At 46.3% G+C, this 26,464-nt stretch overlaps 1 protein-coding gene across 2 annotated transcripts; it reads right to left on the bottom strand.

The window, feature by feature from the left end:
- Positions 1-4,926: 4,926 nt before the first annotated feature.
- On the bottom strand, positions 4,927-26,182 carry LOC115324842 (pancreatic triacylglycerol lipase). Of its 2 annotated transcripts, none has more exons than XM_040216223.3 (10): positions 25,959-26,182; positions 17,922-18,199; positions 16,387-16,533; positions 14,892-15,000; positions 13,691-13,810; positions 12,771-12,902; positions 9,280-9,537; positions 8,329-8,449; positions 6,864-7,037; positions 4,927-5,182 (listed from the first exon to the last, which is right to left on the bottom strand). In XM_040216223.3, the coding sequence occupies exons 1-10, from the start codon at positions 26,008-26,010 to the stop codon at positions 5,092-5,094; spliced, it is 1,482 nt and encodes a 493-aa protein (XP_040072157.2). In that variant the 5' UTR covers positions 26,011-26,182; the 3' UTR covers positions 4,927-5,091. The 2 variants fall into 2 exon arrangements, with proteins under 2 accessions (XP_040072157.2, XP_040072156.2); XM_040216222.2 differs by having other exon boundaries at positions 25,950-26,048.
- Positions 26,183-26,464: the final 282 nt, after the last annotated feature.

The following is a 26,464-nucleotide window of genomic DNA, read 5'->3' as shown; positions in this document are numbered from 1 at the left end:
GAAAGTAGTTTTTGTTCACTATTTTAGATCAGAAAAGAAACAAATGCAGTTTAGGAAGTACGGAAACGAGAAATGACCCGTCGACATACCCGCCACCAAGCGGCGGAGAAAAACGGCGCATACTAGAAAAGGCTAGTGGGATGAGGCTACGTCGAACGAGGAGCGTAGAAAGGTCCCGGATGTACGCGGCGGCGCTGTGGTCAAGAATCCGACCGGTTCCGAGCGTTCCGAAGGCCTTCGGCGCGGGCCCTGCTGGCGATTTGGCCATTTGGCGGTGCGTCAGCGCGAAGTGGCTCCCGTTCTGAATTGATCTTTACCCCGTGTTTGCTGTCGTTTGTGGCCAATGAAGTGTTATGCCGAATTAGTGATTAGTCGCGCAGCAAATGGAATGCGAGCTGCCCTGGCCGCCCGCTTCATACAGCGTATCCAACACGTGCTTTAGTGGCGCCCTCTCGCGCCGTCGACACGGAGTGCGGCAGCCGTGTGCGCTCGATGAGCTCACTCAGCTCACTACTCCTCCTCTAGTTCAAGGCCACTCAAGCCAGGACCTACAACGTGATGAAGGAGGTTATTTTTTGCTTGTTTTTGTAAATCTAATTTGCCTATAACTTTTAAAATAAAGCGAAATTTGAGAAAAGAAAAGTTGGATTAAGTTACTACGTTCTGTACGCTCAGGGTCAGTGCAAGTTAAAAACCAGTCAAAAAGTCATTGCAGGGCCCCTCCTGAAAGCTATCGGCGGAGCCAATGGACTTCTTCCAAAACCGACGCGCCCCATCGCGGCGAAATACCACGCAGTGCACTCTGGGAACTAGTTGGCCACTCAGTTTCGGTTTCGAGTGAGCCGGCTCACCTCATGCTGGCCCTGATTGTGGCGATTGAATCCGATGTGGTTTGGGCAATGTGTATATATAGGTGACAATGGTGTTAACAAAAACCAGTTGAGAGTGAAGCGCCTGTCCTGTCGTCCGTGTTTCTTTATTGTCCTCGTTTGTTAGCGCTTTTTAGCCTTTTATTCAGTAATGGATCAACTAGCCCAAACCCAAGTTCTAATGCTATCACGCCGCGACCGAACGCGCTGATTGCGTTTCCGGTTATCTGACCCTTTACGAATGTACAATACACTCACTTTCGAGCGATACAAAACGAAGACCGGGGCACTTTCCTTGGTTCCTGAAACACCGGATATTGTGCGTGCGTATGCAAACGTAGCAAGACGTGGCCTGTCACCTCACCCCACGAGTGCATCTTTGAGCTCAATGTCAGTAATCCCGTCTAGTACCAGTGAACTACAACTGAAATTCGGTCACCTTGAGCCCTACATGTATTTTTTTTTCCAAACGTCCGCTTCTTGTTACTTCAATGGGCGAAAAGCAAGCCGCATCTTCACAGGTTTATCAAAGTTGAGCCCAGCGTTGGCGCATGAACTTATAAGGAAACGCAATAAATCCAACCTCACTACTGCACAAAAGTTGCTATGATGTCTTCCTCGTGTTATCACATATCTCACACTCAAATTTAATGCTGATAGAAGATGAAGTTTTCGGAAACACTGAGTTCGGCTTGCTAGGACGGAGCCCTAACAAGCGTCCCCTACTCCTCGGTAAGTCTTTTTGGACGAGCATTTCCTGACGCCCAAGATCTGTGCCTGAACGGTGTGTCTGAAATTGTCTCGGCATACTCAGTCAGGAAGAAAGAAAATACATAACAAATATAGCCATTAGCAACCGTCAAATGCGCTTTGAATAATTCCGTTCGTTTGGCGTACCGCAAGGGGTTCGTGCCCGTCCGGCGCCCTTCCCGCTCATTTACACTGGAAGCGGATCCGCGTTCGCAAAGCTGTTACGAACGCGGTTGTATAAAGATCTAGTACAATTACACGCGCACTCGATGACATCAAGTGCGCGTGCAATTGTACTGGATCTTTATACAACCGCGTCCGCAACCGCTTTGTGAACGCGGATCCGCTTCCAGTGTGAATGAGCGGGAACCGCTCATTCACACTGGAAGCGGGTTCGTGCCCGTCCGGCGAACGGTGCGACATTCTTCACACAAGTGCTCGACTTTTGCTTTCTTGAAACGGTCTGTATGTGCGAATGCGCCTATATGGTTGCAGGAAAACTTTATGCGCATACGCGATTTTGAATATTAGTGGAATGCAAGCGGGTGGAAACTTCACTTCGTGCAGTGCTGCGGGGCAGTACAGGTAAAAGGTGAGAAGTGTGTTCAAATGGAGCTTTTCAATGGCGCCTCCGAGTTTTACCTCGCGTACTCAGACGTATTAAGAAAAACAGTAATCGCAAAAAGTTATATTTCGTTTATGGACGCACGGAACGCTCGAGCTCGATGTATGCATACTTATTGGTTGTGCTAAAGCTCCGAGGTCTGGCCATTTAGGTTAGTTTAGAGACCACAAATGACGCTCTCGGGACCAGAAAGCATAAGATAACGGCCGTTAATAGTCCACGCTGTGTGTGTCACCTTTTGTCGACGTGTCGATCGAAACCGAAACCTTGCCACTCTCCTCCCTGGCCAACTAGTTCCCAGAGTGCATCGCGCGCCGTGTTGCATGCAGGGCTTTATGGAAGTAGTCTATTCCGCCGATGAACCTCCCTGTCGATCCACGCGGCACAAGGCGATCGTGCGAGGGGTTGGTGAAGCGGCGGCGTAAGTGTTTCAGATGCTGGAATTCTATTCTTTGCGTGTTCATGATTTAAAAGAATATTACATTCCACTTTGCAGGCCTTTCAAATGGCATTTATTTCAAAGGCTTTGGGCGGTCGGCAAATTAGCTCGCGATTCCGACTCTCCGCGTGCCACTCTGCGTGCGCTGGTTCTCAGATCGGTCTGAAGACCTTTGAAGTGCACGTGTGGCAGGGCATGTCTTATTTTGTAGAGCACGCACAATTACTGAAAATGAATTTGTATGGTAGCAGGAAAAACGGCCGAATCGCCCCCAGTTGCCTGTATAAGATGTATTGAATTGCCCAAATTATGCGAAGCAATAGTACCATACTTTTGAGTGTTTATAGTATCTCCTGGCATTCTTCCTTTATTCCAGCCTTGTGCATTAAAAAAAAAAGAAAAAAAAAAAAAACACCGTTTAGTATGAATTGTCATTTCCAATTAAAAGCGACACTGCTGCAGGTACCCTAAAGCTTCCAGCTTCTATAACTCCCTACAGCTGGACTCTCTGAAAACAGAGCAAAGCAGGAGGAACAGCGAGCATTCGAACGACTGTCCAGTGTATACGTGTTATTCTTTTCTTGTACTTACGACTACTGTTTGTTTATGTTTACACCTACTCAGCGGCGGGCTAGCAGGCGCATACGCGTAAGGATGCTAACCTTTCTGTCTAGCCTTGCACGCCGCTGAGTGGGCAAACTTTCTTGTGAAAATAAAAATTATTATTATTATTATTAGCAGAACATGTGGAGCCTGTGAAGGGTGACAGTTCGCTTGATTAAAGCTTCTGGTATTTTTGCTTCAGGACAATTTTATTTACCTAAAATCTCAATTTTAGAGCCCAAGGAACTAATAACGGGCTAGACACCTGCACCTACGTTTGTTGTACAGTACTTGAGTGATATTACAAAGAAGTTCAGACAGCACCAGTCGAGTTTGATATACTACCCGAATCCAGCAAAGGCCGGATGCGAGCACTACAAACAGATATAAACAAATAACTGCATATGCCTGTGTTCGCTCTTTCCTTACTTTATCCCTGTATTTGGGCTGTCTCACATGTGATTCTCTCTCCATGGCCCAGACTACAGTTAGCATGTTGCACGAGCAGCATGCAGCTTTTCTGCTTTAGCGGTTTTTGTTTAAAAACAAAGATGCAACAAACGCGAAATTGTATACATAACGTACCAATTCATTCAGACCACCAGTAGCATTGATTGTGTGAGATGCAAGTCTACAGTGATGCTTCTGCAATGGTGGCCATATTTCTTCATTTTTATATGCCAGCTGCGATTCATGCGTTGCCTGCCCTGTCAAGCATAACTGAAGTTGGTTACACTTCTATACCGAAAAACGCGCAAAAACGAAATTAATAGAAACGAGCGCGCCGAAAGCTAACGTCGTCACAGCCCCCACAAAGCGAGCGGAGTGAGTCGGGCAAACATTCTGTCCTCGCCGTGACGTCACTCCGGTTCGCCGTAAGGGGGCGCCACGCAAACTTCTCGGGGCTAGGGAGGCTCAAGTGAGGGTGGGTGCAACTCAAAACCTGGTGGGCGTTTGCAATTTAATGGCGGCGCCTGAGGGAGAGGATTCGGGAAAGGAAATGCCCAATGTTGCCTGCACGAGAGCAGACGCCCGCTCTGTTGCAACCCTGTTGCTCCATGCGCCTTTCCTCCTCTCGCCTCCCGTTGCGAGCAACGAACGCCTCGGCGCAGCCTCTCTCGCTTCCTCCTCGCTCCAGGAATTGCAAACGTCGAGAGGAGAAAGCAGGGTTGCCAGACAAGCAGCAACGTCCAAGATGGCGGAATTTACCATTTTTCGCGTTAAAAAAATACTTAACCTATCGCAACAAAACTGGTGGCTATGGAAAAGTAATCATTTATACCTTGTGTAAATTATTGAAGCACCTTAATGGGCTCTTATGACCTGAGTTAGGAAATAAAACGACCCTTTGCCCCATAGACTCCCAGCAAAATTTAGCAATTAAATGGCGTCCATGTCCCGTGATCCCCGATCTAGCAGTTGCACCCACCCTCACTTGAGCCTCCCTACTCGGGGCTAATACTTGCTTGGTGAAATCTTCCAGCTGAAGCGCTAAAATTTAATGCCTGCTTACACCCTTTCGGAGTAAATAAACAAAAAAAGCGCCCATGTCGTGTTTGCTCTAACAGTGTCGCGCTGTGTTTGTAGAAAAGAAAAAGTGAAAAAAAGAAAGATCGCAAACCACGACACTGCTACACTTATAATATTGACAATGCGATGACCGATGTTTATTAAACAGGTGAATTGATGTTTAGCGTCGTAGCTTCAGGTGAAAGCTTGCCAGCCGTGCCTGGACCCTCCTACTCCGGGTCCGTCGTGTTCCTTGTGTTGTCGGCTGCGGTGCCTCTCAATTCTTCCAGACCGCTTCAGCATTTCTTCAGAGTCACGGTCGCGAAAGAACTGATTCCCTGGGGATCCCAGGGCGGACAGAACCGGCGAGTCACCGCCTTGGCCATGCTGGAAAGTGGAGAATCGCAACAAGTCGTGTTGAGTTTCCGGATGATCATCCGCGAGAACGACTGAGGGGTTCAGCCACGCAAGGCAAATCTGAGCAAGGATCCAATCCCATCCAAGTGCGCAGTAGAGTGCTTTCATACACACGCCCGCTTTTGCTTGGGTGGTGACATCTCAGTCATTTTTCCGCCCAATTGGTTCTTTTGTGCATTATGAAGCGCGCGCAATCTGGTCTCACTCAGCTCAAGCGCGTAGCTTTGGCTAATGCATAGACGCCATTTTACCGCCCAAGTCACGTACCGAGTGCGCGAGTACCCTGTACCGAGTACCCTGGCACATTCAGGGCAACAATGGATGTCTTCACCCTCAGACAGACAGGCATGTAGGCACCCTAGTGCGCAGCGAAAACTGGCAAGACCTGGCGGTCAAAATGTGAGACGGCGGAAAGGGGAGCATAAAATGCACGACGTCGTCATATTTGAGCGCGCTGTTCACCGCGCGTGCTTGCAAGAACCGGCAATCTTAGTGGTGTGGAATGCAGGTTCTAAAAACGCCGTGGAAACTCGTTGTCAGCTCGTGCTCAGCATCCATGGACTCAGACGTGGCAGCCAATGAGTACACCCTAGGCGACAAGCAACTATAGACGCGCGACTATAGGCGTGTCGCTGTAGGTGGTCGGCTCCGGACGATTGGTCAAACACTCACCATGACGTCTTAAAAGGGACTAATTTTGGTTTCATCTACGGACATAAGAGCAATGACAGCTCCAACAGGCTGGTGTAAGAACGGGATGACTCCAAGCTTCCACCGTTCCTTTCGCACACATCGTCAAACTTGTTGTCGACAACGGACGATAAGTAGCCAGGATCGCAACTCGCGACGTCACTGCCAGGCAAATCTTGGACACTTGGCGAAAAAGTCAATGAGAGATTCAGCGGCTATGATTGGCCGCCTGCAAGGTCAAGTGCGGCGTTGACCAATCACGGCCGCCAGATTTCTCGCCGACTTTTTCGCAACGTGTCCAGATTACGGCTTCTGGTCCTCACATCGCGGATAGGGGCCATTAAGGGGCGCCACATAAACATCACTCGATTCATCACCTCCATTTCACCGTCATGCGCACGCCGTCATTGTACGTTTGCTATCAGCGACTAGACCAATCACGCATAAAAAATAAAGCCCAGGATTATGGGGCATTCAATGTGTGTGAGTAGTCTAGCCGGTGATAGTTGACGGGTGGATGGATGCATTCTAACGGCTGTACCCTTTATAAGTGGCGGTAGCTTGCGCCACCTAGCCTAGAAATAAGAATAAAAAAAGTAAGATTCCTCCTTTCTAAGGCGATGAGCGCCATGACGAAGCAATTTCGGCGCAGTTTGGTTGGTTCCATCGGATCGTAGCGACACGGAGTATGCGGAGCACAAGTTCGTCTGCTTCTTGTTCACGGGTTGCGGTGACGTCAGAACGCGGAACTCTGATTGGCTGTCATTGGAAGGACAGTGTGTAGACCTCAAGGCAGGTAGCATTGAGGTCCACCCACTATCCTTCCAATAAGAACTCGGCGTTCTGACGTCATCACAACCTCTGCCAAAGAAGCAGACGAACTTGCGTCCCGTATGCATAAAGCAAATCGCAACGAAAACACAGTGGGCTTAAAAATGCGTAGCGAGAAGTGTACTGTTACCTCTTCGGTACATTTGCCGTCAGGGGTTGGATCTGAACATCGAGAAGGGGTAGGTTGGCGGTCGTGAAGATCAAGGTGCTCTTGAAGCGCAACGTGAGCTTGGTGTAGTCGCTGATCATCGCCGGTGACGTCGTCAGGAAAGTGTAGGTGCTGTTCGGCCGGAATTCCATGAGCCTGCATCGTGGAAAACGAAATCTCGTTACCCTCCCTGTATATCTCACAGGGTTCGCTTTGATCCCTACCCTTGTCCGTTTCGATGCGGATCAGCGTCGTACCGGCGTGCAGTCGCATAAACAACTACTGCTTGCACCTTTGCATTTAATTGCATTATAATCACTGCGTGATGCACGTTTGTTTTAGCTATTTAAAACAGATTTTTGGAACATCCAGGTTTTACTCTTTCCGGCATGCTATTTCTTGATCTGGATTCAAAAGTGTTATAGATAAAATGGCAATTGGAGGTTACGCCACAACCAAGATTCGAAAAGTTTCCCGCTCTCTTCAGTGGGGTGACGTCACATGTTGCATAACTTGCAAGTATGCAGTCTAAAAAAATACCAGTATAATTACGCTTTTTTACTTCAATTTTGAGGCGTGAGCTCAGCAGGTTTTCATTAGAAACCGTCAAACGTCTTGTAACCCGTAGGGAGCAAACTGTAGTGCGTCCACATTGCCATATGTTACCACAATTGGCGTCACATTTTCAGTGTTGTCACTAGAGCCTCTCGGCCTCAATTTTAAAACTCAATAAATTCGCAAGAAAAAAAGTATTGTGACCTGTAATTTGAGTTACTAGTTAGGATGTGCCTATTAATGTGTTGAAGCTGCTTCGAGACAAATCAGTGACTATCGAAATTTCGCCTTAGAGACACCAGGTTAGCAGCATTCCACTGGTTAACTTTTTTAACAACAGCGGAGACCGTATAGGCGTCCAATAGGACTGGCTAACCTCCCACTGTCTAGACATCCACGCAACATATTTACACTATTATTTTACAGAGTTCACCACTACACTTTTTACGAAAGAGTTGCACATAAAAGACAGACACCGATAGCACCAGGGGTTTCTCCAGGAATTTAAATTAGGGGGGGGGGGGGAGGAATCTAAATTTTTAGGGGGGGGGGGGCGAAATTGAGAATAGAGGAGTCGTTGCGAATTAAGGGAATGCCATCCGAAAAACAAGGGGGGGGGGGGGGGTACACCCCCTTGGGGGGTGTGTAGGGAAATCACTGGACAGCACATCTTCCGACTTTGCGACACACGTATATTTATTTTGCACAGGCTAGTGTGCTTAAAAATATTGCAGAGTAACTGCGTTGCATTTCAGTGAACTCAGATCAGCTACACTCGACGCAACGTAAGTACTGTAAGCCGAAGCTATAAGAGACACGACGGGTCACGATGAATCCGGTTACGAGGTGGGAAGCGGAAATGATTTGAGTGGAAGGAAATGAATCTAGTTACCTTTTGTTGACTTTGAAGGTGACGCTCTTGCCGCCTTGCTTCGTGGTTAAAGAGATGATTCCCTCGGCGTTCGCACGCTTCACCTGGTCTCCAGTACGGATGGTCACCAGGTATTGATAAGCTAAGGATTAAAAAAAAAATCAAATAAATCGAGGCTTGAAACCGGATATCACGTGATCGAGTTCCTTATATCAAACCCGGCCAAATTAAAACCGATGTAACACATGGGTATTGGCATTTTTCATGGCGTGTTTTTGAACATAATTTGACGGTTTCATTCGTCGACCGCCAGGCGTTACGAATATTTGATTCGCTAGAAAGTTGTTTGTTTATTTCTGGGGTAAAGGGAAGGGGGGAAGCCACGAGATGCGTGGGCCTTCAGTAAGGGGCAAGTCGCTATCGGCTGACCCCTCTTCGTTGTCCCCGCACCTCGGTATTTACCCAACACAAAGCTTGTGGACGTGCACACAGGCCTTGTGCGGCATATCCACTTAATCTTCTTCAATAGAGCGCGGGGAGACAGTGTAACGTAAAAATGCTAACAGTAAACGAAGTGACGTTTATGGTTATACTCTATTTCCCCTTATGATGTACCACAGAAAAGGCTACAAGCGCGAGCTCCTTGCTCTAGGGAACGTCCCGGCGGCACAAGCTCTCGTGCACTGAGGGCTGCTGCCAACGCTACGAGCTCGCGCTTCTAGCCTTCGCTGCAGTACAACATAAGGTGAAACGGAGTATAGTGCCGGAGCTCTTGCGAAAGCAGTCGTCAAAGGATGCGAGCCGCAGTTTAACACGCGAAGAGCCGCATGAGACTCGCGAGCCACAGCTTGGCCACCCCTGCCCTAGCCTAACAACAAGTACTTCTACAGCACGGTGACCTTTCTTTTTTCGACCTAAATACACCTAGATCATCGCAGGTACAGGAACGCACGCACACAACGTGACACCTACCGCAGAACGGCTTGTGAGCATTGGTGACGCCATACATTCGCCGTTCCCGGTCCTGCTTGTGCGGCCTCCAGACGTCGGCCTGTTCGCCCATGGGTGCGCAAGCCGAGCCGTCTTCGCCACAGTCCCTGCACTGACCCTTCTTGAAGGCTTCGTAGGAGGGGCACTCGAAGGATAGCGGCACGCAGTTTTGGTTCTCGATGGAGTCGAGCATGTAATGGACGGCCCTCTGGTGGTGGCAGCCCAAGATTTCTCGGAGGCCTGCAGCAAACAGACGAGGGTGGAAGTCGGACGACGACTCTTGCACCAAAAATCGCCTATATATTGGGTGTTTCCACGTCAGATCGTATAATGACTGTCCCGGTAATATTTTCTTCTAAGAAATATATGTGAAAGCCATGTTCTTGGGAGGAACATTCATTTATACGTGAACGCCGTAGCTAATTCTTTTTTTCCAGAGATATAAAATTGAGAAGCTCGAGTCGTGGACATTGCCGAGATTTCGCTGCGGTAATTTGCACAACCGCCAATGTCCCACCAAAGAAGGTATGTAGCTAAAACACGTTTAATTTATTTTGTAGACAATTTACAACATGCACGCCAAATATAACAAAAATTACAGTAATATATTTCTCTGCAAAAAATAAAAGAAATGCGAAAAACGTAAAGAAAAATACGCTTTAGCGACACTTTCCCAAATTATTAAAAAAAACTTTATGCTAAACGTTGAAAACTATATAAAAATGTGCGCCTTGAAATGCAGCTTACGAATATATAAAAATATTTGCTTAGCCACTATTGTAGTTTTGTTATTAATTCGTTAAGGCATTTCTGTAAAAGCAGAAAAATTGCAGGTCTATATTAAAAAGAAAAAAAACTTTCAGCCTTCCCATTCTGTTGAAGAAGGAAGAGTAGCGGAGCTGTAGCTTCTGTTCTCGGCAGTGGCTCTCCAGGCGAGCGATCTCCTCTTTTTTCGCAAGGGAATCGGAAGCGCTCGACGCAGTGGAACTTCAGGCGATAGCGGCCTCGCGGCGGTTGCGGAACCATTCGCGCTGCTGCGCCACATCGCCGCTCCTCCCGTTCCCGCTCTTCTTCCTCCGAGGAAATGTTGCCGCCATCTAAGAGCGACGGCAGCAACCAGTTGACGGGTTTCCTAGGCTGGAAAGGTTGCTGCGATCTATGAGCGAAAAGCAGACAACCGGCAAACACAACACTCTGGACAGCTACCGCCATCTATGAGCGACGGCGGCAACCAGAGTGTTGTGTCGACCACGGCTGTCGATATATGTTTGGTACCGGACACGATCCTGGGGAAACTAGCCCTTAACAGCGCCGCTGTAAAATAAAAAAAGTAATAAAAAACTCTATTTTTTTAATCTTTTTTAAACTGACCTTAATACCTTGCAGTAACTTGAACTAACTTGTGATGGCAAAATGTTGAGTAGCATATGACCTCCAATTGAGAAAAGCCCCAATTAACAAACCTTCACTCAATTTAAGCTAGGTTAACGTTTAGGGGCTTTGCCGCACGATGTCACCTCAAAGGAGATATTCTCTAGAACCAGCAAAGTCTGTACAACGGTGCTGCGCTATTGCAGAGCGTGAAAAGGCGTCATAACTTCGTACCATAAAACTAGAAAGAATAAAAATTAAAAAAAAAAAACGGACAACACAATACAAAATTTTAAGAACAGCTGAGTTTATTCGACCACACCAAAACAAGGAAAGGTCAAGAAAACAGAATATGACGTCGCGAAGATTTGATCAGACGGGCTTGACAGGCGAAATCCATACAACAGAATAGACACGCTTCCTACAATGAGCATCCGCCGCCAAGCGCCCGCAAAGATAACCTCCGTCAAGACTAGAAGAACCGCCCAATTTCCTAATCTCAGAGTGTTAGATTATAACGTATCATAAGAAACGCTAAAAAAATTAAATATTGACGTGCAATTTCGCTTCTTTTAGAGAACTAACTTACCTTTCTGCATTAATAACAGAACTACAGTGATGGCTAAGCAAACATTTTGTTCGCAAGCTGCATTTCAATACGTATATTTTTATTTATTTTCGACGTTTTGCATAAAGTTGTTTGTTGGTGAATAATTTGTGAAAGTGTCTCCAAAACGAGTTTATTTTCGTTTTTCGTCATTCTATTTTTTTTTTCATAGAAATATCTAATTGTAATTTTTAATATTTAGTGTGCATGTTGCAAATTGTCTACAAAATAAATTATACATTTTTGAACTACGTGCCTTCTTTGGTGTGACATTGGCGGATGTGCAAATCACAGTGAAATCTCGGCAATGTCCACGAGCTTTTCAGTTTTATCTCTGGTAAAAAAAAAATAGCTACGGAGTTTACATATAGATGAATGTTCCTCCCAAGAACATGGCTTTCACATATATTTCTTACAGAAATATCGTAAATATGACCCGGACAGTCATTGTACGATGTGTGACGTAGAAACATCCTGTCAAAGTAAGATATATGCAGGTGCACTCTAGATTGGCTTTATGTGTAATTTAGAAAGATAAACATGCTTCAAACAAGCAGCACTTGATATCGGAAAACAGCGCTTATACTTTCCTTCTAAATCTAGCGGGAGAAATTTTCGCGTCACGTCGCGTGACACTACGGCGTCACATAGCACCATGCCGTCACGTAGCGTCGGCCTAGGCCGGACTTGAAGGCTGGTTCACACACTCGCGTTTGTCCACGAGCGATTGCGGCGCAATCAAGTGTGTAAACCACGTGGTGTAAACTAAACTGTTAAACAGAATGAAATGGAGTATAGATCCAACTTTAGTCTCTCTAAAGAAAACGGTGCCACCATTTTTTTTTTACTCTACGCAATTATTGTTTAGAACGAATCCCTGACGTTTATGACCAATGAAACACGCGTTCGTTTTGAGCAGCGTTCACCCCCTCAACTCGCTGGCGGGACTCGGAACAAGTGGTCACGTGATCTGAAGCCGATTATAATATATTCCGCCAATGTTGGTCATAGCCGCGCGCTGAGGTTGGCAAAGCACAGGACACGCGCTGAGTTCTAAACATCATGACGGTTCGTCTATTGTCGTCACTACAGCGATTGGACACGATCCCAGAACCCGAATGCCTGTCGAGCAGTTGATTATCACGAGCCCATATCAAGTGATCACGCAATGCTCGGGTCCAATCTACGAGCCGCATGCCGACACTGCGAGCCCCCAGCTACGTCATTTATCAAGTTTTTCGAAGGAGAGACTGAAAGAAAACGCTCGCTTTTATCCTTGAAATTACACCGCAAGAAAATAGTTTCTTTGTCTTGGGTCTGAAGACTCGTTCACGCAGTTGCGTCGAGTGTTGCTATGGCGACACTTACGACGAGCCAATGGGGAGGCCCTGCGCTGTACGATGCGACGCAGAGGAACGCGGTCGACGCAAATGCATGTACCAGCCTTAAGAGTGAGTAAAAGAGAAGCTTCGAAGTCAAAGCTATAGTATCTTACCCTTGATAAAGCCCCCTTTGATCAGGCTCAGCCATCGGTTGGGGAGATCGCAACCCGGCATAATCTGGCCTCCGTTCGGGTAAAAGTCCACATGGCCGACGGCTTCCTCCATTCCCATGCCCTCGCTGACCCCTGCACCAGAAATAAAATAACAAAAAACAATGAACGGGGAATACGCGTTAAGACACCGGTTGAAACAATGGGACAGTGGCCAACTTTTTGTTTGAACCACGAGGTTCCAACTTTTGGCCACAATTCGAAGAAGATCGACTTCTTAAACAGAGTTGCCAGACTTTTCCACAATTTCACCAGGCAAAGCCGGCTCGTATCTAATTTACGCGCATGCGCAGAACAGTCGAATTTACGACACGCTTGTTCAGCTTCTGTGCGGAGCGAGTTCGTCTGCTTCTTGGGCGGGGGTCGCGGTGACTTCAGAATGCCGAGCTCTGATTGGCTCCGTTTGGAAGGATAGTGGGTAGACCTCAAGGCAGCTTGCACTGACCCACTGTCCTCCCGTCGTAGCCAATCAGAGCTCGGCCATCTGATGTCACCACATACCCCCTGCGCAAGAAGCACACGAACGTGCGCTCTGCATACTTGTGTTCACTTCAAAAATCGTAAAAAAAGTCAGGTTTTTTGTTTGACATTACTAATTTTCCCCTTGATGTAATGTATAAGGATATTAAGCTATATCGTAGAATGACTTAATGTCATTTTATCAAGACGCATGCTACGTTTCAAAAGCCAAAGGCATCGTTTCTTCCCTCGACTAACAAATCTTAATCTTTATTTTTTTCTCTCTCTCTGTCTTGTCGTGACAACGAGTAATGGTGAAAACCTTGATCACATCTATGAATGAAGCGTCATAATAATAAAATAAAGTATGCACCATTTTTTTAATGCAATCTTGGAGAGCTTACCGAGCTTGGACAAGTACGGGTGGGAGTCGGTGTGAATGACGTCCACGAAGTCGGCGTCAGAACGGTCCACCCTGACCTCCGGAGGCATTCCCTCGAAGAACGGCTCGGCGGGGTCAAGAGCTACGGGGGAAAGCCGAACGAGAGAGTCGGTCTTATAGTGGCACTGCACCATCGGAATGCGCGTCACGAACAACCCGACGAATAATGAAATCCATTGCTCGGTGCTTGTGTACACGCACCTCGTTTCAAACCTACACAAGGCTTGCACTGACTTCACATTGGCGGTCATGTCGAAGACCATTGCTACTGTGCGCGTCAATTAGAACCAGATGCCATTGTTTCAGAATTAACCATTATTTTATTTAGAAGTTATTTGTAATTTTCTGAAGTTTTGAATAAGAAAATGGTGGCCGACAGAGATCTCGAATACGTGGGGCGCTCTGTAGCGCCAGTTACCGAAAACGGTCGAAAATGAGCCCCATTCTCGCGTTATAAATTACAGGGAATCACTTATAACTTTTGAATAAGAGGACGGTTCGTACTGAAAATTTGGGATCTGGTTCGGACAGCTAGCGCTAGGGGAGGCCAGCGGGTGGGACGCACCAGAAGGATCAAGCGTCGTCGAGAGGAGCAAGAACATTATAACGGGTGGCATCGCGTACGTGCTAGAGGCCAGGGATATGAAGGACACGTCCTGCCGTTTTCATCCAGTCAGTTACTAAATCGTACAGCGCTGTTACGCAACTAGCGCCAGAGCGTCTCATTCGCACTAAAGCAATTGCTATTGAAACCCCAGTTCAAGCCATTGGCGCTCGTGCCAGCAGCTTTGACAGCGCTACAGTCTGCAAATGGAGCAGCGTGTAGACTACACTCACGCTGTATGGCATGGCAATTGTCATAATCACCAGCACCATGGTATTGTCCTCATCATCGTCGCCATTGTAGTCATATGAGTACAGAACGTCCGTCGTGCTTTGGCCGCGTGTGCACGCTCGAAGGCGACGAATGGCCGAAGTGTCATCGAAAAAGAATAGGGCTTTCCCTCGAGGCTAGACTGAGCGAGCTCCCTGCCATATTGTCGATGACGACCTACCGCGTCAGTAGCTTGTTTTAACGCGAAAGCGTTAAAGGCGAAGCTTAAGCGTCCTCTAAGTTTTTGTCTTTCGGCATTTTCGAGCTTTTGTCAACCGCCCTCACTCACCAGTGATCCTTCCCAGTCTGGTGATGTTGAGTCCAGCATAACCGGCAACGTGCGCTCCGAGGCTGTGTCCGATTATGTGCATGGTCGAGGCGTTCGCCCCAAAGGCTACCTAAAATGTAAAAATAAAAATAAATAAAAAATGAAGTATAAAACAGTGTATGAAGATACTCCAGTATATTTTTATGACCTCCACCTTTATTAGCACACCGACCCTGGGTCAATCTCCTCCTTGAGTATGCTCAACGTCAACACTTCAAAACAACAAAAAAGTGTAACGTTAAAAAAATGCAGACAAAAAAAATCTGTTGAAAGAAGGAGCTGTTTCTAAAATCAGATCGGAACTGTTTATCTGAGACTTGGAGAATAAGGACAGCTTCTGTAGATGTCTCCTTGTCCTTTCCCTTAGCCTTTGCCACGTGAGCGCGCTTCAGCGCCGAAGTACCAATCACGAAGCAAGACACATGAACATGCGATGGAGGGAAAGCTAGTAACAAAGTGTTATAAAATATCCGATATAGGTAGCGACTTGTTTACACATTGGAGGTAACACAATCCAGCTTTATGGTATTGACCGCGCAAAGTAACAGTCGCACGCATGCGCAGCTCAGTTTAAAAAAAAAAATAGCGTCTGTTCTCGAGGAATGTACGCTAGAAAAGCAGCGTTCTGCTGTGAGCTTTTTGTGGACGATACTGCATGCTGCAAAAGATATTCACAGGGAAATGTTTCCTGTTTACGGTGATGAGTTTTCATCGCGTAAGGCGGTGCTCAACTGGGTTGATAAATTTCTCCCAGGGGCGCTCAAATGTCGTTGACGAGGAGCGACCATGGTCGTCGTGTTGAGATTGCGACAGAAGCAACAGTGCGACGGGTACGCACGTGGCCGAGACAGCAGCCCAAAGAATTTTACGCAGCAGGTGCTGGAGCACTGGTAAAGGTATGGGGAAAATGTTTCGATGTTGGGGAAGGATATAGGTCGAGAAATAAAAAAGGCTTTCAATTTGGTATCTCACACCTTTTTTCTTTAATAGCCTTTTGTGCAGTATTTAATGACTTTCTCTCGAAATAGGTATCGCCGTGCCTTTCTTAAGATGTCAGCGACCAAATAGATAATGTAAAGTGTGGTCGCTGACACTGTAAGACCATTGAAAAGCGCAAGCTCATCTGCTTCTTGCACAGGGTTTGCGATCATGTGAGAACGCCGAGCTCTTATTGGCTGATTGAAAAAAAATAAACAAATAGTGGGTAGATCTCAAAGAATTTAGCATAGAGGTCTACCCTCTATCCTTCCAGTCAAAGCCAATCAGAGCTCGGCGTCGTTCTGACGTCACCGCAACTCCTGTGCAAGAAGCAGACGAATTGCTCTCCACATAGGCGTGCGGGACACATTGTTTATCGCATGATTGGTTCCTAAATGCTCTTATTTGATGAGGTGGCAATCGCTCGAACCAGACGTCATGGCGTTCTTAAACTGACTGTTCGTGAAAGCGTACGTACCTCCAATTTGCGGACCAAGAACGCGATCTCGGCACCCGCAATTCTGGCGTTTACCACGGCGGTCTCGTAGCCCGGGCCGTTGCCACCGCTCCAGTCAACGATGAAGACGTTCATGTCGGCGTTTTTCAGGTATGCATTCTTCATTTCCTGTAAGGTGGTAGAAAAAGAAAATGACAATCATATTGAGTCGGATTTAGGTGTAACCTGAAAGAACTCAGAGTCTCTGGACACAGACGCAAGGTCTTAAACGTGAGGTCTTAAACATGCGTCACGCGCTAATGATTATAACAGTACAATTGTTTATATAGAAAAAGGTAAGAACCCAAGAATTGATTTTTCAGAGCGAGCGACGGCTTGTGTGCTGATGATCTACCATGTTATGACCCACTCCGCCATCGCACCCCAGACTGTTGAGCTGAGTCTATCTCGACAATCTGACATTTCAGCAACATTAGCCCATTAAAAAAATTATAAATTTGTTGTAAGGGGGTTAATGCAAAGGGCAGTTACTCGTAGATTGCATGTCTCTTGTGTCTCCTCTAAAGATTGACAAAATGTCTTTACTCGGGGCAGCTTTCTGTAGCAATCTAGAAGTGAACAGTGCGCGTGCGAACTTTCATCGGAGCTCAAGGTGTGCAAACGCACAGGCGCCCATCACTTTGGCATCGTTCCTACAGAAAAAAACAACCGCACCTCCACGTGGTGAATGATGTTGATTAGGGCAAAGCTCTGGTGTTGCTTGTCTGCGTAGACGCTGAGCCGCAGCATGCCGAGCCTTTCGTTCGTTTTCATTCACTGTCACGCTGCGGTCAAATGCTCAAATGCGTATATAACCACGTTCCATACCACACATTCTCTTTCTGACATGGATGAAAACGAACGAAAAGCTCGGCATGCTGCGGATCACCATCTACGCAGACAAGCACCACCAGAGCTTCGCCCCAATCAACATCATTCACCACGTGAAGATACGTTTTTTTTTTTTTTTTTTTTTGCTCTACACGAGCACAGAAGCACGAGCACCTGACGCCGGACATCGGACGGACATAAGGACATGGCTAGCCCCGGAGCTTCGCCCCTAAAAGCTGTCTCGGGGAGAATCAGTGGCAGCTCGGAACGCGTAGAGTGACAGCTCGCACTGGAGGGCCCAAGAACCCTGGGTTCAATCTCCACCCGTGCCCCTGCCCATTTCGATACGGATGAGCATCGTATACCGGAGCGCAGTCGTGTATCACTATAACCATGCTGTAACGTGCGGGTGGTGATACACGGACTGGCAAAATTTTCCATTCACAGCGGAGTCATCGGACGTCCATTGAGGCTGACAAAGTTCCCGCAGTCTATACGCACAACAAAATTTAAAGCTGCAATGAATAGTGCAGCACTAACAAAGGACACAGCTAGGCGCGATGATTTGCGCACATCACTCCGTAGAGAACAAGGGTCCCACCCGCACCTCCCCTCCCCTAGAAGTTCCCTGAAGAGAACCCCCGAGATTGTAAGGGGGCCTAAGACACACTCCAAAAAGCACCAACCGTCATCCATTCTCCGAAGTAGACGGTGTCCAAGTAGCCGTGCACGATGAACTTGGTGGGCCGAGAGGCGTTGAAGGGCGAATCGCGGACCGTCTCCAAGCTGGAGTTCCAGCAGAGCATCGTTGCCTCGGGCCTGTCCCGCGTGTACAAGAGGTACTGCACTTTGATCATGTCCCTGTCGTGGGGCGTCAAGATAAACGGCCGTCGGATTTCGTCGAAGAAGGCGCCTCCGGTTTCCAGGCATCCCAACTCGTCGTAACACTTGAGCTCGGCCTTGACTGCAGACGAACAAAGAAACATAGGAGGGATATTACTGGCCGCCATTGATCACGTGCATGACTAGAAAGCCGCAGTCGTCTGCTCACGCATCATACAAACGACACGGAGTTCGCTGGAACCATGATGACAGAATCATCTGCGGGCTAGCCTCAAGCATGTTTCGAAGCATGTTGCTTCATGTACATTCGTGTGCTTCGAAGATGCCCGCAGACCGTTTCTTTTTTTTTTTTTTTGTATGATCGATGTGACGGTGTTGTCATGCAAAGAACAAACACGCCCCAGGCAGTGTCTGTAGCTTGTCCTTTTGTACTATGCATTAGTAGTGCGACCACAGCTTTACAGGGAGTCACCGAAACATCTGTTGGGTTCGTTTGCACCGGACGGTGCACCGTCCACGGTACATCTAGAAACGAACGTGCGGCTTCTACGTCACGCTGCTGCGGTGGCGTCACGTGTGAGCGTTGCATGCTACGGAATCAACATGAAAGTTCGCCCTCAACACGTATTCAGCAGACACTGGCTCAACTACGATGTTTGGCCGCCATCGTCCTGGGCGTTAGAGAGCGAGCTTTCCCCTGATTCGTTTCTTGGCGTCAATATCTTTTTTTGCTTTTGTCGTTTTGTTTTTTGTTGTTTATGGACAGTTGGCAAGTTGCTTTACCCCCAGCTTCATGTGATCACGACAACCTATTGCTTGCATGTTCTTACGTCTATTATGCCTCCTTTTATATGAGATCAATATCGTCTAACGGCTCAAATAGAGCTATCTAACCGCTCTCTGGGACATCTTTTTCTGGCATTTCGGAAGAAGTGAAGATCGCGCGTGCACAGCTCTGATCGGCGCTCAAGGGGCGTGAGCGCACGGGTACCCATAGCTTTAGCTTCTCTGCCAGGAAAAAAAGGTTTCGCCGGTTTCCTCTACCCTTCTGTAAGTAGTAGGGACTTTGTTTATATATATCGTAGCTGCGGATCGCGGGACCGGCAGCCGAGTGCTCAATCTGTGCCCAACGTGATGGCACAAGGTTCCGCTAGCTCCTGCTACCAACGTAAAGCACTTGCGAACGATCTACGGAAGATGCTCGCCGACAACTTTCTGTGGCTATGCAGTCAAAGGTAAAAGCTTGGTCTGCTGGGCAAGTTGGTAATTGACATTCATGTTAAAAACGGCGCAAAAAAGGCGGGACAAAAAGGCGAAGAAGAACGCAGGACAAGCGCTAACTGGCAACTGAAGTTCGTTGAACGTTTCCAACTTAGCTATCGCTGTGCACGCCCGTAATCTAATCTAAAAAAAAAAAAAAAAACCGGCGTACCGCCAAATCAGTAGATATAACGTGCACTCATCGCCTGTTAAAAAAGTCAGCAAAACAGCTACATCCCCCCGACACGCAACCCCAACGAGGAACGGAAAATGCGCCGTGTCAATTTTTACAAGCTATAGATAGTGTTAATGAAGCTGTACTCTTTGGGTTGCATATACCGATGTAACGCTAATGTAAACGTGTTTGTCGCAATCATCTATTTTGGCCGCCTCCAACAATTATCTTTCTAACCTTCCTTTGTTGCGTCCCTCCCCCTGCGCACCGCCCAGCATGGGGGGACAACCACAAGGTTTACAATGCCCCGGCAAGTGAGAACCGTAATTGTTGATAAGAGAAGCCCGGGGAAGCTTTCCAAGCGGCACGCGGCTTTGCCGCAGTCATTGCACAGAAGCTCGGCCTGCGGCCCCCTGCCATCAGACACGCTATTAGCGGCGCAAAAAGAAGCGCGCTTAAAGAAACTGCGGAGCGACGCTCTCTAAGCTATCGGAAAGAACGAGAGAAACTGCATCGTAACACGAGTCTTCTCGCGATATTATTCATTGAACACTGTCATACTAGGGTTACAATTCTTAGTCCCATATGCTTCGTGTCTGTGTAACCATGTTAAAATTACATTCTTTTCTCGTGTACATGGATTGCACTTAGTGTCCTCAGTTTTATCATTATCATTATTCTTCTGATTTATGCCTGGTGAGTTTTCTTGTGTCGTGTAATGTCATAATTCGATAAATAAAATTTTAATTTGACGTATACGTTTTCATCTACCCTATGTTTTTTTTTAATACTTACTCCAACTTTAATTTTTCCGTTTAAGTGCTTATTTAGGTTTGTTCACTTAGTTTTGCTTCGACTGTAATTACTCTTCTTTTTTTCCCGGCCCTTGAGTCTGCGACAGATCGCTTCCACCGCGCTTCCACCTCTCCCCTCTTCTTCAATGTCCACCGTTGCCTGTTTCCTCCTCCCCCAGGGTGAAGAGGATATTCTGCCTTGCAGAATCTCGAGTCTGGTGGTCAGCCTTTAAGCACAGCCGCGCTACCCCGCAGCCTACAACGAACTACTAAAAGACCCTATGATTCTTTTAGCAGGTATACCGTCAATTCCTCTCGTATACAGAACGGAAATTTGCTTTAATGTCCTTTTCGCTCGATGAATGTGCGACTATAAACAGTCAGCAGCGGTACAGTATATACGTAATATACGTTATATCGACCGTGCTCTGGTTCCGAGCATTCCTAAGAAAAATCCACGTGTCTACTAATGCCGCCATATCGCCCGATTATTGTCCATTACAATCGAGATACAATAAGAGGCCTCTTGGGAAAACTTATCGCTGGAATGCTTCAGTATCTCGCTGGCAGTCTTCGCATAGCGAGAAATGTCCCCGCTATCAAAATGATTAAAACGACAACTCGATCTCATCGGATTTCGCAGACGCAATCGAACGGGAGAGAAAAAAAAAAGGAAAACAATTTGACGTAGAATCACCTAACTTTCGGACGAATGCTGTTGGCCTCGGGTTATCGCTTGCACCTAGCGTGCGAAACAAATTTCGCGCGAATGTTATATTAACGATCGTTTCGTATTGCTACGAAACCTTCGATTCTCGGTGCGAATGAAAGTAAATGGCTTTTCTTTTTTTAGGCTTCTCCATGCCAAATCGACGGAGGCATTTGATACCCCTCCAGTGGAGTACTCGAGCCACCGTCACGTCGCTCGTAAATTATCAAAATACATTATGTTTTCTACAGACACGATGAAAAATATTACACGTGGACGCGCCTCAAGCATGCTTGAAACATTTTTACTTCAAACACATGTGTGTACGCTTCGAACAGATGTCACGCAAACTGTTTTTTGTACGACCAATGCACACGACATGTTCGCAGTCTCGAGTTTTCGTTGCGCTGAAAATATATCAGCTCGGTTCTGCTTACTCTCATTAATTTCATTCCATCATTAGGATTAGGATGCTGTACAGTGAATGGGTTTTCGATGCATAAAATAAATTTAAAATACCTTTCTTAATATGGTTTTGTGACCCGTCGAAAATGTTCGATATAAAACTAATCGTGCGTATTGCTCTGAGCTGCTACGTTTGAGCCAGAGTGAATTCTTTAATTATTCTCTGCGTTGATTGTAAACAAAGTTCCCCGTGATTACACACACCACAGCGCGCTATAGCAAACAACACTCACACCTTACACACGAAAAATTAAGCAAACGGTAAAGTGTACATTGGTCAGACCGGACGATGCCTTAATGATAGGCTCCGGGAACACAACAACAACAGCTCCAGAGCCAACTCAGTGCATCTAGGCATACACTGCCGGGATTGTGGGTGCGACGTTCACTTGCCATCCTGTACAATTTTAGGTAGGAACAGAAACCAATTAGCTCGAGAAATTATCGAAGCAGAACATATCGCCAGGAACTATAACAACTGTATAAGTACACCATCTTTACACCTGACAGAAAAAGAGAAAACATTTTTAGGCATCTGGGAGATCGGTGCGCGTGATTTGGGAAATTCGGTGGTGCTAGAGGTTGAAGAAGACAAAGTTATATAAAAAGAGTTGTCAGTCAGCGCGGTTTGTTTGAATTTTGCTTTATTTTTCGTGTGTGAGGTGTGGGTGTTGTTTGCTATAGTGCGTTGTGGTGTGTGCAATCATGTGCAACCAACTCGCCCAAGCTGCTACGTTAAAAAGTTCCCCGGTCCATCTCGTGTGCACTTTTTTAACGTTTAAGTTCGTCCTCTTGGTGCCACACCATAAATAGATTTTGTCGACATCAGTCTCAAAAAGATTAATGTAGTCGAAATAATTAACTTCCTCTATAGAGGATAGTGTTCAAATAGCCACATATTTTACTGCACGACAGCGATGGTATGAAAACTCGTATGTTTCATGAAGAGCTAAGAACTTAATACAGAGCTCCGGGGAACACTAGAATTAACATTTACGAATTCAAAGTTTTAAGCTTTTAGTACAACATGCTGCTTTCTTTCGCTGAGGTAATCTTTGATCCACGTTATTGCATTGTTATTAATAGAAATGTGATGAGTGTATTTGTTAGCAATTAAAAATTCACACTGACACTTTTTTTGTGTGAAACCTCAAAACAAACAATCCAGTATCAATGGCACTAACGAAAAATGGAAAAATGCCGACAAGAATGTTGCTGCAGTATGCTCCAGTTCAAAATCTGCGCTGATCTGAGTTTTAAAAAAAATTATTAGTTACTAAAAATCACTTCCATGAGCTTTGCAGCATATGCACGTTAAGGAGGCGCGTCTATTAATTAATATTTTATGTCGAAATAAGCGGATTAAACTGTAGAATTTCCCATGAGAGCCGTTGCGGATTGCGAAACTTCAGGTAAAATCTTGATTCAAGCCTGGGAATCATAATATTTAGAATAGATTTTCCGCATTAAAACCTAGAACCCACGTTTGCAAAGTACCGCGTTCTCGGCGTTTATATTTTTCGAAATTGTGCGGGTGGCTTTCGGTATTTATTTTTGATGTACAATTACTCCATCTTTTTTCCTGAGTTTATACTTTGCCGATGAGATCATTTTCCTCACTTATACGATAGGTGTCTTGTAGAATAAAAAAAGAAGAAGAAAAAAAAGAAATGTGAAACTAGAGTAGTCGACGCCCACAGTTACTTCAGTGTCACGCGCCTTCCAGGCATCATAAAGAACAAGACGCATCCGACCACAATTGTTCCAGTTTGTCCTCGTTGTAAAAACCTACAGAATTTAATTCTTTCCGCTCGTTTTCGCCACTGCGCTGGATGCGCTACACTCTAAAAAAGTCTGTGCGTCTGCTTTCACGCAAAACACTCGGAGAGCCAATCAGCGCAACTTAAGGAGGCAACTCAGCGAATGACGATGCCGAAACATATGTTTAGACCAAAAAACGCAGACTGAGTTGTGACATTAAGCAATGCAAGCGTGACGTTTTGCATTCCTTAATGTCACAACTCAGACTGCGTTTTTTTTTTTGTCTAAACTAATGTTTCGGCATCGTCATTCGCTGAGCTGCCTCCGTAGGTTGCGCTGATTGGCTCTCCGAGTGTTGTGCGTGAAAGTAAACGCACAGACTTCTTTAGAGTGTATTTTCTTTTAAATATTCGAACCCGCGAAAACGTTCTGTCGACAGTCAACATTTTATTGAACTGAAAGTGTACCACGAGGCTCTTTTTCAGTTGACAGTTCAACTAAAGTCTCTGACCTCGCATAAGAAAAACAGAGGGCATTCGAGGCAGCCATCATCATCATCATGTTGTCGCTCCGCGGCTAATCAGATTGCCGCATTAGTCAATACGAACGCGAAAGAACCGATCAGGAGGCCTAAAGGTAACAGTTGGCCACGCCCCGTGCTCCTTAAGATGTCGGCAACCATTCAGCAACTCAACTCTTTGACGTCACGGACACTGCGCATGCGCAATTCCCACACCGCGTGTGGCCCAAAAGCGGACTTGTTTGGAGACAGCGTGTCTCTTTAGCAAACTCGTTTGAACGGTGTATCGAGGGGTGTTGCGCTGTCACCTAAAACGAACGCGGACAAGTTTCTACGGATCGGGGTCTTATACGAAAGCTCGAGTTTAGTCAGGGTCGGGTTCATGAATGCGTGCTAAACATAGCGGGCCCTGCAATTTCTCTTTAGGAACTGTATCCGCAGTTTCTAAACGGTAAATGTTTGTGTTGGGAAAAAAAGGAACCAAAAAGGGGGAAGGGGGGAGGTATCTAGGAATATGGCGCGCATTCAGAACTCGCAAGGGAAGGTGCTGTAAAGTCTCTAATCGGTATGATGCTCTAATAAAAAGAAGAAAAAAAGAAGGCAGTATATGTATTGTGTCGGGAGGGAGCTTGTGAAAGAGGTGGGGCAGGAATATCAGCTGGTTACAGTTTGGGCTTCTTTTGATCAATTTCGTCTAGACTGATTCTAGAAGCTGAAAGTGCTTAAAAAAGTATTTTTTTCTTACACTTTTACAGGTTTTAGCTTCAGTCGTCGTTCAAGGGCACCTTGCGCGGAAAGTTCCAAGCCAGAGTGTCATTTGTCGACCAACCTCTGACTGAACGCAACAAAGAACTGTGGCGTCGTTAGACGTCTTTTGAAATAGGCACAAAGTCACCGGTATCTTAAAGAGGCTCTAAAGTGGATCCTGACATCGTCATTTTGTGTCGCAAACTCGGTCAACTCTCGAAACAGACTGGAGCGTTTACCTTCCCGTCAGGCACTTGAGAGACCAATAAGACTGCAGGAAGGTCGAAGAGGGAACCGCGAAGCAAGGAGCGCGGACAAGACTCCGTATACATGCGTTAAGCTCTCTGTGGTCTTTAGAAGAATCACGAGAAAGGATTATCAGAAATGAAAGTTTTCTCCGTGTAATAAAAGCGAGTAAACGCTGCTACCGAAAAAAAGCAAGGAATCTGAAGAAGCGCATTAATTTATACGATAAATGATTCATCCATAATTTAACCAAATGCCTTTCAGCGCGAACAACTATGTACGATACCACCCATGTCTACAGCTTTGTTTCAGGTTTGTTTTCATTTGACCTTGAAACAGCACAACAATCCGTGCGAAGTGGCAAAAAAAATTGAGAGACTTGTTTTTTTCTCTTCAGTGTGGAGCATCGGGTGTTCTTCGTTTCAATGCTACATAAATGTAAAAAAAGGCTTGGCGGCAAATTATTGGCATTTTTTTGGTAAGCATTGAGAGCGTTCAGTCACCCCTAGGGCAGCTTTTAGTTTCAGGTAGCATAACAAAATGTGTACACGGATACCATTACATAGAGGAAATCGTTGATGCATTCCTTATGGAAACTACGCATATACAAAACAATACTTCTATGTTAAATCGCGTGTGCTCACCATTTCGCAAATCCTCTAGGTAAATTCCTATACGGGAAGAGTTAAATTTTTGGACGCATGCTTCAAAATGTAACTATAAATTTACAATATGATGCTCTCAAATCCTTTCCATAGTAAAAAACGTAACAGTTCCACCCCCCCCCCCCCCAAGCCCCCGCCCCCCCCCCCCCCCCCAAAAAAAAAAAAATGAAAGAAAAAAAACTGTTATTTATGTACGTATGAAATCGCCTCTGGAAACCTGCGTGTTTACGTGGAACATTTCTTTATGACATCTTCACTGATACTTTTCCAAAATCACGTGGCGTGGCTACACCCGATCATTTTATTATCGCAACCAATTATATTGCGGTATTAGCCGACAAGAACATCAAGCTACACCAATCAGAAGACAGGAGGTGTGACCATAATGAGCCGCGATTCTTAGGCTGTCGGTGACTACGGCCATTGGGTAACATATTTTCCACGTTAAATATCACACATACGGATCGTGAAACGTTCATCGGATGATCAGATCAGACAGGATTCATATCTCCGCTTGATTGAAGCTCACCATACGTACCACATCCGACCAGGGTAACCGCCAACGCAGTCAAAAAGACGGGTGCACTCATGGTTGTCGCTTTCAGAGCACGATGCCTCGAATCAGGTCTGCCAATAACCGTCTCTTAATAAATATGTCGACGAGAGGGGAAAGGGACGAGAGGGTGTCGAATCGTAATCGAAATCCCCGTTATCCGTCGCGTGGCATCTGAAGACGATTAGATGAGTTACGGCTGCAGGAATTGTTCGATCGTCCCACACCGTCGTCATTTTTCACCCTCCTGTGCGCGAACGTGAGGAGGAGGAGGAGGAGGAGGAGGTCCGCGGCCCAGACCTCGTGTCAAGGCCATGCCTCCCCGTTAGGATCACGCCACAGAGTCGTACGATCCACCGACGCCTGTTTCTAAGGCCCAGCGTATCAGTAACCACCCGATGAAATAAATTAGAGATAACCGTCCAGTGATGTCTAGTCGACGAAAGTGGGAAACACACACATTCGGCCCCATTTTCGTTTATCGATCGTCT

The sequence above is a fragment of the Ixodes scapularis genome, unplaced genomic scaffold (assembly GCF_016920785.2).
Source record: "Ixodes scapularis isolate PalLabHiFi unplaced genomic scaffold, ASM1692078v2 PGA_scaffold12__126_contigs__length_90152505, whole genome shotgun sequence".
NCBI lineage: Eukaryota > Metazoa > Arthropoda > Arachnida > Ixodida > Ixodidae > Ixodes > Ixodes scapularis.
This window is presented reverse-complemented; position numbering and strand designations above follow the sequence as displayed.